Source organism: Ovis aries, chromosome 6 (assembly GCF_016772045.2).
Source record: "Ovis aries strain OAR_USU_Benz2616 breed Rambouillet chromosome 6, ARS-UI_Ramb_v3.0, whole genome shotgun sequence".
In the NCBI taxonomy this organism is placed as follows: Eukaryota; Metazoa; Chordata; class Mammalia; order Artiodactyla; family Bovidae; genus Ovis; species Ovis aries.
In genome coordinates, this window is record NC_056059.1 from 117755319 (window position 1) to 117767364 (window position 12046).

At 64.2% G+C, this 12046-nt stretch overlaps 1 protein-coding gene across 2 annotated transcripts in view; it reads right to left on the reverse strand.

Moving 5' to 3' along the window:
* The window catches only part of UVSSA (UV stimulated scaffold protein A), a 32789-nt gene that overhangs the window by 11416 nt on the left and 9327 nt on the right, over positions 1–12046 (reverse strand). For both annotated transcript variants that reach the window (XM_027971328.3, XM_027971327.3), the window contains exons 8-13: positions 9570–9675; positions 4632–4776; positions 4176–4301; positions 3422–3605; positions 2968–3079; positions 435–609 (exon numbers count right to left, since the gene is read on the reverse strand). In XM_027971328.3, the coding sequence (XP_027827129.2) occupies positions 435–609; positions 2968–3079; positions 3422–3605; positions 4176–4301; positions 4632–4776; positions 9570–9675 (848 nt within the window). The remainder of the gene's footprint in view (positions 1–434; positions 610–2967; positions 3080–3421; positions 3606–4175; positions 4302–4631; positions 4777–9569; positions 9676–12046) is intronic.

The window sequence follows — 12046 nt, forward strand, 5'->3', positions numbered from 1 at the left end:
CCCAGGCCACACTCCCGGTGTCAGCACCCACCCTGCCCTCCACGCTGGCCGAGCCACAGGGAGCCAGCCATGAGCCCAGAGCCCGGGCTCACGACACCCCAGACGCAGCTGCTCTCGTGCCCACAGCACAGGGGCTCTGCGGGCGCTCAGGAAGCGGCCCTCTGGGCTCCCAGACTTGGTGCTCGCTGGGAGCATGTCCCCTGGCCGGTGCAGCGAGCAGAGCACTGTCCCAGCGTCCGGCCTGAGGGCGGCCCCACCCCGAAGCCTGGGTGCTACCCAGGCAGGCATCCCTGCACCTTCCCTGGGCACTGGCAGTGGGCAGTGCCTCTGGCCACCACAGAAGCGGGATGGACAGAGAGGCGCTGGGCGGGCAGCCCCTCCGCTGGCATCCCAGCACCCGGGGCAGAGAACGGGACACCGTGAGGAGCACTTACTTGGCGAAGACTTTCTTGGCGATGCGCGCGCGTGCCGTGTCAGCCTGCCGCTTGAGGTCAGTGAGGCCCGGATGCTTCCGCCGCTTGCCCTTGCCTTTCCCGCCAGGCCTGGATGAGCCCAGATCTACCCCGGTGGCCGCCTCCACGTCCCTCAGGAACTCGGGGTCCTGCCAGTCTGCAGACAGACTGAGATTTCAGAAAACACCCGCACGAACTTCACCAAGGCCCGACCCCTCCACGGTGGGTTACGTGGGGGGATCCCCATGGAGCCCCTAAGCAGGAAGGCAACCAAGTCTGGAGGCCAGGGGACAAGGCCACAGGCAAGCGGCTGTGTCAGCCTCCAGGTGCGCTGTGGCCATTCAGCCCCAGCGGGGCCCTCGGCCTGTCCCTGCCAGAGGGTGGGCGCAGGCCAGCTGCGGCCAAGGGAGCTGCCCGCTGCGCCTCCTGATTGGCCTGAAGCTAACTTGGCCCCAGGTCCCTGCGAGGAGGGTGTCAGCTCACCCAGCCCCCTCAGGACAGCAGGAGCGGGTGGTCCAAAGGGAAACAGATGTCCCCCAGTCCCCGCCCGGCCTCACCTGTCCTGGCTGCACCATGGGCCACATCTGTGTGCCCACTTGCCAGAATGGAAAGCGTTAACAGTCCAAATCTGGGAAAAGAGCTCCCAACCCACGGGCAGAGGCCTCAAGGTCCACTCGCCTCAACCTCCTTCTCTCCCAGGGGCGGGGTGGGACGGGGCTGTGCGGAGGCCCCTGAAATTCAGCGTCCATCCAGCATAGCCCCCGCCAGTGTCCAGACCTATGGACCCCGGCCCCGGCTGGCAGAAGGGTGCCAGACACCCCAGACCCCAACAGTGAGCAGCCCGAGCTGGCAGAGGGGCCGGCAGTGAGCAGGCCACGTCCAGTGGGGGGTGGCCAGGCGCCCAGATTCAGAGATGGCACGGCCTCCCCAGGGTGATTTCTGAAGTGAAGGGATATGGAGCTGCACAATCCAGGTACAGGAGCGATTAATCCAAGATTAAGGAAAACTGTCCAAACAGTTTATCTCCCAGTAATGAGAAGGCGTCACAGTTTAGGAACCCAGTGAATAGAGCAATTGTTTAAACACAACGGAAAAACGCCGGCACCCAGTAGAGATGGAATGAGCATCTCAGGAAAATGAAGGAGCAATTTAAAAGCCTTTGAAGAAAATCAATAGAAGCCAGCAGCGGGCCGTCCTGCGTGCTGACGGGCCCCGGAGCCCCACACGCATTGTCACCGAGGTGAGCGCTGGGGAAAAGAAAATTGCCCGCATGCGAGGGAGGCGGGATCGATACTGCAGTTAGTAAAGAGACGCTATTTCACATCTGACTGGCCAGCGCTGGCCGCGGCCCCGGCCCGGTACCTGTTGTTAACAAGTCACCGAGGGCTGCAGAACCTGATACTCTTCAGGGCTGACACAAAAAATAGGCACTTAATTTGCTCCTGAGTGTAGGCCACCAGGGGAGGCTGCGGCCCCTGGATTAGTGGGTCAGGCCCCTCCCTGCCACCCTCCAGGCCCAGGGCCCAGGGGCTGACCCTGCTGTGAGGCTGGAATCCAACGCCGACCTCTCCTGATGAAGGAAGGGCCCGCTAAAGCGACACATGGTCTGGTTGGGACCTGCAGGGAGCCAGCACTGCCCCGAGGACACGGCCACCCTCCGCCTCAGGGGGTCCTGGGCCTGAGCCCATGCCTTTGTCAAGAGTGGGGGCCTCCAGACCTCAACCCAGGTTGACAAACCATGCGGTTCTGACACAGGGCAGGCCCCCGCCCCACCCTGAGAGAACCTGGGGCTGCCCTGGCAGGGGGCCGCTTCTGTGGGTCCCCACCCTGCTTGTGGCTCAGGAGCCTCTGGGAGCCAGGCAGCAGCCAGCCCATGCCAGAACGCAGGACCGGCTTGCGCGGAGCATGTGCGCTCCGTGAAGGGTGCAGAACAGCGCCTCAGCGGCGCCAGTCCCTTGTCCATTTTGCATGAAACTGGTCTATGGGCCAAAGACGGGGACCGCGAGGAGGCACCCCAGACAGCACGCCACGCTCAGAGGCCCGGCAGGACCGCCTGGGACCACAGGCAGGACCTTGGCCTTCTGCTCGCACACCACACACGGTCCACAGCCCCGTGCGCACGGGCTGGCCAGGCAGCAGGTGAGCAAGCAGACAAGAGCTGGCAGCCCCAGGCAACCCCAGGCCTCAGCCGTTCACCTGCCTCACGTTGTTCCCTCACATGCTTAGACATGGGCCTAAGAACCCAGAACCCCGACAGACAACGAGAAAGCGGTTTCCAGCCGTGTGTGTGCCCAAGCCAGCCAGCAGGAGCCGTGTGAAACTGTGGCCGGGATGGAAGCTGAAGCTGAGGGTCCCGCCAGCGCTGAGGGCCTCACATCCTGGCCGCAGCTCCTGAGCTACGGTCACCACTGTCCTGGAGGCGGCAGCTGACCCCCGCAGGTGCCACGGGCTGGCCTGGAGGCCACTGGGCACAGGGCTTCCTTACCCCAGGCCCGCCCCCGTCCCCCAGACCCACCTGGGCGCCCCGCTGGCCTCTGCAGCTGCTGCCTCTGCTCCCTGGCCCTGTCCTCCGCGTGGAGGGGCCGTCCCGCGTCGTCTCTCGGGATGATCTTCCCGTGGAAAGGGCACTGTGAGGAGAATGGAGCAGTTTTGATGCAGCGCAGGCTGCCGGCCACCGCACTGACGGCTCTGAGGAGGGCCGGCCCACACCTCGCCACCCTCCAACACACGCCACACAAGGCAAGGCCCTCGGGTGCAGCGTGACAGAGCCAGGTAGGGAGGGCAGCCTGTGGTCAACCCGCCTCCACGGACCCCGGGCCCAGCACAGAGCGGGCTCAGGACCACATAGGCGGCGACGCAGAGACTGAGGTGGAGTGGCCCAGCCCTGTGCCCACCCGGGGGGTCCTGGTGCCAGCAGGCTGGAGCCCAGCCCTGCCTCGTCCGCCATGGGCCCCCCAGGCCAGCCCCACCTTCAGGCGGTCCTGACGCGCGCAGAGCTGGCCGTCGGGCCGCGGGGCGCGGCAGCGGTGCTGCACAGGCTCGAACTGCCCTGCGAAGGCGATGCAGCGGCTCCGCAGGGCCTCGGAGACGCTGGCGCTGTCCACCTCAGCGTCCACTTCGCAGGGCTTCCAGAAGCGGTGCTCCGAGTCACACCTGCACACAGACCCACCTCTCAGCACCCACAGCGAGGCTGGGCCTGCGAGTGCACCCAGGGCAAGCGGAGATGCCGCGCATGGCAGGGGTACGCCAGGCACAGCCCAGTGGCCTGACACCCCAGTGTGGCCTGGACCTGGGTGGGGCTCATTGATGGGCGTTAACAAGACACAGACCCCGTGTCCCCACCCTTCAGGTCTGCAGATACAGTGCGGGCGGCGCAGCAACGCAGTGGTGTCCAGGAAGCTCCTTGTAAAGCCCTGGGCCCGGCCCACAGGAGCCCAGGCAGAGGACAGGAGATGGTGATGCGGGCCTGGGGCAGAGCTGGGAGCGCGGGCTGGGCTGGGCCGGGCCAAGGCCCTCATACCTCTCCACGCTCTACCATCAGGGCGGGGACAGGGGAGGCCCCTCAGGGGGCCACAGGGAGATTCAAAAAGCCCACAGGCCTCTGGGCAGGGCCGGACCACCACCTAGCCCTGGGGCTTCCAAGGCCCACTGGCCTCAGTGGGCAGGGCACTAAGAGCTGTGTCCACTGTGCACAGAGGGGTGGAGTGCAGTACCCTCACTCACTTGAGGATCTTGCCAGCCGCTGGCTCCTCCTGGCCCCAGGTGCACAGGTCCACCCCGAAAGGGACGACAGGTGCCCGGGCCTGCTCTGCCGCCCGCCGTGCAGCCTGCTCCGGGGCCAGCGGAGCCCTGGAGAGTGAGCAGCATTCAGGGATGGGGAGCCCAGGGCCGCCCCGGCCACCTGCCTCTCCTGCCCCCCAGGTCCTGGGGATCCCCCTGGGCCCTGACCCCCGACCCCTACACCTCAGGCCTGGACCAGGGGAGCCAGCCTCACACCGCGCTCCTCACGCGGGCCTCGGGGTGCCCCGATGTCTGTCCCTCTCGCCCCGAAGCCTGGAGCCTTTCCTCGGGGCGGACCTAGCCTGCACGCCAGCAATGAGGACTCAGGGCCCCAGGTCCCCACCCCAGGCAAATGCGGTAGGCACCCGCCCTGCACACGTGGGGCTGCCTGGGCGTCACCTGGGGCTCGGGGGCGAGGCTGGGGACCCGTGGGGTCGGAGCCGGTGCAGTTGGGCGGCCGCAGAGGTGGGGTCGCAGGCCTCCATGTCACTCCCAGGCCTCTTCCTCGCCTGCGAGCCTGGTATGGCCAGACCTTCCTCCAGCCCTGGAACACAGAGATGTCTGCTCTCAGTCGCCACCCCGGATCCTGCACGGAGCCCTGCAGGGCGCCCCGCCCCTGGTGACGGCACAGCCCGTGAGCGCACCTGTCCGGCCGGCCCAGGCCCATGGCTGGCTACTCATTGCCGAAGCCACCAGACACCGACCTCTGTGGGCCAGGCGTTTGCGCCGAGTGCCCAGAGCAGTGGAGGCCGTGTCTCTGACGCCCCTGGACCCCATTCATCAGGACCCCTGCCCACTGGTGCCGGTGTCCAGGCTGTCCCTGACCCCTGCCAACCCTGCCCAGCTGGGCACGGGGCCAGCGTCCCGGGAGGCAGGGGGCGGAGCCGTCAGGACCCAGAGGCGCTCCACCCCGAGGGCCCCGCCCTCTCTCTGAGCTTTCCTCCGCACAGCAGGAAGAACCGCGACCAACGCACCCAGGATACGGGAACTGAAGAGGGGCTGGAGACGCAGCAGAAGACAAGAGGGGACCCGAGCAGCCTGGGGAGGGTGGCCCCCGGCAGGGACGTGGCACGGGAGGCGGCCACACACACGTGCAGACAGTTCTCCGTGCATGGAGGCGTGACGCGTGACGCGTGCCCACGTCCTTATCACCTGACCCCAGGAGGAGAGGAAATGACTGGAATGGGGGAAAGACAGTCCAGGCTTCCTGGAATCAGAAGGAAACTGAGGAGTTTCCTGAGGGCAAAAAGGAGACAGAGAAAGAACAGGCAAGTCACTCAGGAGAGCAGTTAGAAACATCAGAGGGGAAGAAAAAGGTCTGAGCAGCTTTCCTCCAAAAGCCATGAACATCCATGGGCACCACGAGCAGTTGAGTATGAGGTCTGAGGGATGATGTTCAAACTTAAGACTTTTTCAACCAGCTCCGCTAGGTGTCAAGGTCGCGGCTTCTATGGCAGATACCGTGGACTTCCCATCCAAGAAATCCTTCCCAGGAACAGAGAAAACTGACAGGACGGCCAAGTGGGCAGCTCCAGGGGCCACAGGGCTGCCGGAGAGCAGAGCTAGAGGACATCAACACAGGACAGCCCACCATGCCCTGTGCCTGGCCTCCGGACGGCACCTCCATCCTTCCATCTGTGTGCAGGGACTCACTCAGAGAAGCGAGAGACAAAACAATAAACAATGCAGCCTGGAATCTGCACGCAGGCTCCCTGCACACAGAGCCTGGAGTCTGCACGCGGCCTCCCTATGTACACAGGGCCTGGAGTCTGCACGCGGCCTCCCTGTACGCACAGAGCCTGGAGTCTGCACGTGCCCTCCCTGTACACACAGAGCCTGGAGTCTGCACGTGCCCTCCCTGTACACACAGAGCCTGGAGTCTGCACGCGGCCTCCCTGCACAAAGAGCCTGGAGTCTGCATGTAGCCTCCCTGTGTACACAGACCCTGGTGTCTGCACGTGCCCTCCCTGTACACACAGAGCCTGGAGTCTGCACGCGGCCTCCCTGTACACACAGAGCCTGGTGTCTGCACGCGGCCTCCCTGTACACACAGAGCCTGGAGTCTGCAAGTGCCCTCCCTGTACACACAGAGCCTGGTGTCTGCACGTGCCCTCCCTGTACACACAGAGCCTGGAGTCTGCACGTGCCCTCCCTGTACACACAGAGCCTGGAGTCTGCACGTGCCCTCCCTGTACACACAGAGCCTGGAGTCTGCACGCGGCCTCCCTGTGTGCACAAAGCCTGGAGTCTGCACACGGCCTCCATGCACACAGAGCCTGGAGTCTGCACGCGGCCTCCCTGCACAAAGAGCCTGGAGTCTGCATGTAGCCTCCCTGTGTGCACAGAGCCTGGAGTCTGCACATGGTCTCCCTGTATACAGAGAGCCTGGAGTCTGCACGCGGCCTCCCTGTGTACACAGAGCCTGGAGTCTGCACGCGGCCTCCCTGTGTACACAGAGCCTGGAGTATGCACACGGCCTCCCTGTGTGCACAGAGCCTGGAGTATGCACACGGCCTCCCTGCACACAGAGCCTGGAGTTTGCATGCGGCCTCCCTGCACACAGAGCCTGGAGTCTGCACGCGGCCTCCCTGTACACACAGAGCCTGGAGTATGCACACGGCCTCCCTGCACACAGAGCCTGGTGTCTGCACATGCCCTCCCTGTACGCACAGAGCCTGCAGTCTGCACGCAGGCTCCCTGTACACACAGAGCCTGGAGTCTGCACGCGGCCTCCCTGTACGCACAGAGCCTGGAGTCTGCACGCGGCCTCCCTGTACGCACAGAGCCTGGAGTCTGCACGCAGCCTCCCTGTACGCACAGAGCCTGGAGTCTGCACGCGGCCTCTCTGCACACAGAGCCTGGAGTCTGCACGTGCCCTCCCTGTATACACAGAGCCTGGTGTCTGCACGCGGCCTCCCTGCACACAGAGCCTGGTGTCTGCACGTGCCCTCCCTGTACACACAGAGCCCGGAGTCTGCATGCGGCCTCCCTGTACACACAGAGCCTGGAGTCCGCATACAGCCTCACACCCACCCAATGCTGTCTGGCGCTTTTGCAGAAGCCCCACGATGCCCACAAATCTGAAAACGTTTTCTCCAAGTCTTTCATGAGACTCGCCCGCCCTTCCTGCTCCAGACGCCCTCCAAGCTCACACACAGACTAAGCGTGGGGTTCACCCCTGCTTCTCGAGTGCCTGTGGCTGAGAGCAGAGGACCCGGGGCAGAGCAGAGCCAGTCCCCAGTATGGCAGCTCCGCGTGGGTCACCGGCAGCCCCCAGCTCTGAGCACATTCGGAAGGCAGGCTGGGACCAGGCTCTGCCACCAGCAAACCCCAGGTCCAGGGACGAGGCCTTCCAGGCGACCCACCCGGGATACTGGCAATGCCGCACTCCCAGCTGGTACAGACACACAGCCACGCGCACACGTGGGGAGGCAGGCCGATAAGTGGCCGCAGTGGCACTTACGAAGATGGATACAATCACTGCCCAACAATCGATGTGAGAATTCCTAAGAGTTACAAGAATGAAATATACTTTTCATTGATTTGTTGTTTTAAACCATTAAAAAGATGAGGAAGCGTGTTAAAGCAGGGTAAACAGGGCACTAAAGACACTCCCATTCTCACACTGTTGCAGAAAATCAATCTCCATGACATACTTTCAAGTAAAAATCCAAAAAGCAGGTGAGTCCACGGCCCTGGGAATGGTGCTATTGGGGAGAACACCGACGGGGAGCCTGGCGGCCGCGGGCCCCACCTGCCGACCGGGGCGTCAGACCCAGGCCTGGACCTCAGCTCAAATTCACTCCCGCAACGGCTCTTAAGAACAATCACAGCAAATGTCTAAATCCCTTTTTTGTTTGAAGTGACCAAGTAGCACCCATTTGCGCCGCGGCAGGCGGGGTGGTGGGATCGATGGCAGGAAATGGGAGGCGGGGGCTGAGCGCAGAGCTGGGCTCAAGCCTGACACTATTGATTTTACCTAGTTCAGCTGGCCTTGTAATTAAAATGTAAATTTGAGAAAGAGATTATGTCCTGACAGAAACGGTAGGATTAAGGAGAAGATAAAAGCCCCTCAGTGAAAATTCAGAGAAAGGAATGAGAAAGAAACGGGCGCCGTCTCCCCAGCTACGGGCTTAGACGGACCTACTGCAGAGTCATCGCCTTTAACTGAAAACCAGTGACGACGATCAACTGGCACCATGAACTGGCGCCCAGCACTTCCTGCGCTGCCCCTGCGGCACCAGGGTCCATGGTGCAGACCCAGCCCTGGACCCCTTGAGGAGCAAGGGGTCTCCTGCCGCCCGCTGTCAAGAGGCCTGTCCTGGGGCACAGCGGCCCCTCCTGCAGGGGGTCCCAGGCGCCCGGCCCACAAACCCCCGGGGAGCAGCGCGGCTACACTCTGCGCACCTGGCCGCCGTGAGGACAAGCGGGAGCTGGCAGCACCCGGGGGTGGTCACCTACACTGGTGCCTGGAGACCGAGCTCCCCCTCAAGGGAGGCGGCCAAGGCGGACTGCAGAGACGGGCCGGGCCCCTCAGGGCTCCAGCACCCGCCCCTGCCGCCTCGTGGGCGCGGGATGAGGCCTGCGGGTGGCAGACCCAGACCAGGCACCTGGAGGGGCATGTCAGAAGGCAGGGCCCCAGAGACGGCCCAGGGCTCAGAGGAGACCTGCGCTGGGACGGCGTGGCCAGCGAGGTCAGCGTGAGGGCGCGGCGGGGGCTGGAGGGCTGGGGTGGGCAGCAGCTGCACCCTCAGGCGCCCAGGGAGGGCCTCAAGGCAGCGGACGGGGGCCTCGAACAGCAGGTGGGGTACACCCTGGCCACATCCACGCCTCGACTGCCTGCGCACCTAAGCCCTGGACAGGCTCACCGTCAGCTCACATGCCAACTCAAACCTCGAGTCGACAACTCGCTCCCTCCCCACACGAGCCCCACGTGGCGCAGGCTTCACGCGCTCCCTCTGCGCACAAGGCGCTCTGTGCACACGCGGCTCCTGGAGGTGTTTGGAGAGAAACTCCGGCAAAGGCAGGGGGCAGCAGCGCCTCCCCGAGGGGCCCTGGGGCTCCTGGACCAGAGGCTGAGCCGCGACCCCACCGACGGGACCAGGACTCAGGGAGGCCTGCGTCAGCAGGTGCCTGACCTCGTAGGGAGAATCACGGTTTCCAATGGAAGTGGCTCCGCAGGGGCACCCAGTGGGGCGGCAGAGACCCCAGGACGACGTGGCACGGACTGGGCACCCTGTGGCCGGCCCCCTGCTCTGCGGGCCCAGGCTGGACCCAAGCCCGCCCTCAGGGGCCGCGTCCTGAGGGCCCCCCTCCCGGGCCCATGCCGCTGCTCACCACACTCAGGCCGCAGGTGCTCCGGGACACAGGCCTCGTAGCCCTCCTTCTCCGGGACCTCCACAAAGTCGTCCTCGTCGTCATCCTCGTCCCCGGGGGCTGCCATCTGGGGAAATACCCCAAGCTGTGAGTGACAGCCGCAGGCAGAGCCCCAGCCTCGCTTCTGTGGACTGCCTCCAGGGTGGGGCTCAGCATGTACCACGTGGCCCCATTCACAGTCCACCTCATTCCCTAAACCGCAGCAGCCCACATGCGCCTCCGCCGGCTGGCCCGCTGAGACCCACAGACGGGCACGCTGCAGCCCAGGGCGCCCCACGGGCCTGAGGTCCTGGCCCTCCACCCAGCTCCGGCCAGACCAGAAGCACCGCCCCCAGGCGTCCAGCGCTGCGGCTGTGACCACGGCACTTCCAGAACGTTCCATCCTAGAGAGCGGCTTGTTACAAGGCCACTGAAGAGAAAGCCTCCCCTGGACGGGGCAGGCCTCCCTGCTGCTCTCCGAGCCTGGATCCCCCCCACCCCCCCACCCCGAGTCCAGTGCCCCAACATCCACTCCCCCACAGCACCCTCCCTGGAGGCAACCAGCCGGGCCGGAGTGGCAGGGACCCTGGGAGGGGGGGCTCACTGCACAGGGCAGGGGCTCCTCCGGAAAACAGCTTGGAGGCGGCCCTGCACTCCCGCCACGCGCTGGGGCCACACGCAGCCTGAACCAGGGCTCAGCAGCCTGCGCCTCTCAGGGAGAGCTCCTCCCCTCACATTCTCAACCCCCGCATCCCTATGACGGGGCATGGGGCCCGTTCTTCCCGAGAGGGCGCCGCTCGGATGTGCCTGGGACCTGGGCTGCACAGCCAGTGCCGCCCGGAAACACTCCAGAGTCTGAGGGCCCGCAGCCCCAGGCCCAACAGTAGAAAATGTTCAGAGACCGTGGCCGGGCTGATGCCCACTGGACTCTCACCCTCCCCTCCAGGGTCCATCCCGATAGCCAGGCCCTGGGGCACACGGCTGCCCGGGGCAGACAGACAGGGGCCGGCCCGCCAACCCCAGGGCAGGCGGCCAGCCAGGCTACAGCCGCCCAGGACCCAGAGGCTGAGGAGCCGCTGGGAGGCCTAATCAGATGCAAATGCTCAGCTTGGGTGCAAGCCGCGGCGCGCGTCTGGGAGGCACGGAGACATTAATCATTGGAAACTGTAATTTTTGTTATCAGTCTAACACTGATCAAAAGGGAAGCCTGTCTCCACCGCTGACCTGTGAAACGTCCCAATTATACTCTTTGGAAATGACAGGGGCACTTAACTCCAGAGCCGAGCAAATGACGACGATCAATCACGTTTGAATAACAATGAGCCGCGGACCTGAAAATTATTTTTGTATAGAATCTACCCAGGAATTTATGAAAGGTGGAAAGCAGCCCAAGGTTTTCGGGCATTACGGTCCCGGCTAGTGCCGTGCGTATCAAACACTAAACAGAATTTATGTGTTTTAATTTTCCAAAAGGTGGATGTGGAGTGCGTGCCGCGGTGCCCGACGCCCGCGCCAGGCCTTAAACACGGAGCTCCCTTTCATAAGCGACTATGCTAATCGCGCACACCCTTGAGTTCCACCCGGGACTTTTATTAAATTTTCATTTCCTAAAAAACATTTGGATGCTTAGCTAACTATTAGGAATTATACCCTCTCTCTCCCCAGGTAAAGCTGTTTATCCCTGTGACTAAGCCCGGGAGCCCTGGGCTTAGATGCGCGTGAGGCCCGCGGGCCTGCAGGGCAGCCTCCTCAGGCCCCAGACCCTGGCGCACAGCTCTGCAGGGCGGTGCCAGCGACCTCCCGCAAGAGCTGCTGCAGGGGTCGCTGCCACCCTTACGTCCCAAATACCTCGGAGGCTTGGGTGACCCTCGAACCAGGCCCCCGGAGAAACAGGGGTCCCACTCAAAGGAAGGTCTAGTTCTCCGGGCTGCGCGGGGCTCTGCGGCGCTGAGCCCCGGGGGCACCCCATCCCTGGAGGGCAGCGGAAGGAAACCCCCCATCACCCAAGCTGGGCAGTCCTCTCCCATCCTTAGAGGAGCACTTGGCTGGGGACACCCAGGCCCACGGAAAGTGTCTACCTGCACTTGAGGGGCCAGCCCAGGGCTCCCAGGCACCATAGCGGCAACCTCCTCTCGAGGTTAAAGGTCACAGGTCAAGTCAGAAATTATCTGGGCATGGGTGGGAGGCGGCTGGGGGCAGAGCAGGGGCACAGAGTCCCCTGAGGGTCCTGGGGGATGTCACAGCCTGCGAGCATCGGGTGAGGCAGGAGGCCTGCACAGCAGGGTCAGACTCGCTGACGGTCCTCAAGAGCAGTTTGCTGGGAGTCGAGCTTCCCCGTTGTGAAGAGAGACCATCAGACACGCTCGAGAAAGCAGCCCGCCCTCGCCCAGGGGCCCAGAGGTGCACCTCCCCTGCCAGGTCCAGTCCTGGGCCAGGCAGGCAGGCCAGGCCCTGCGGCT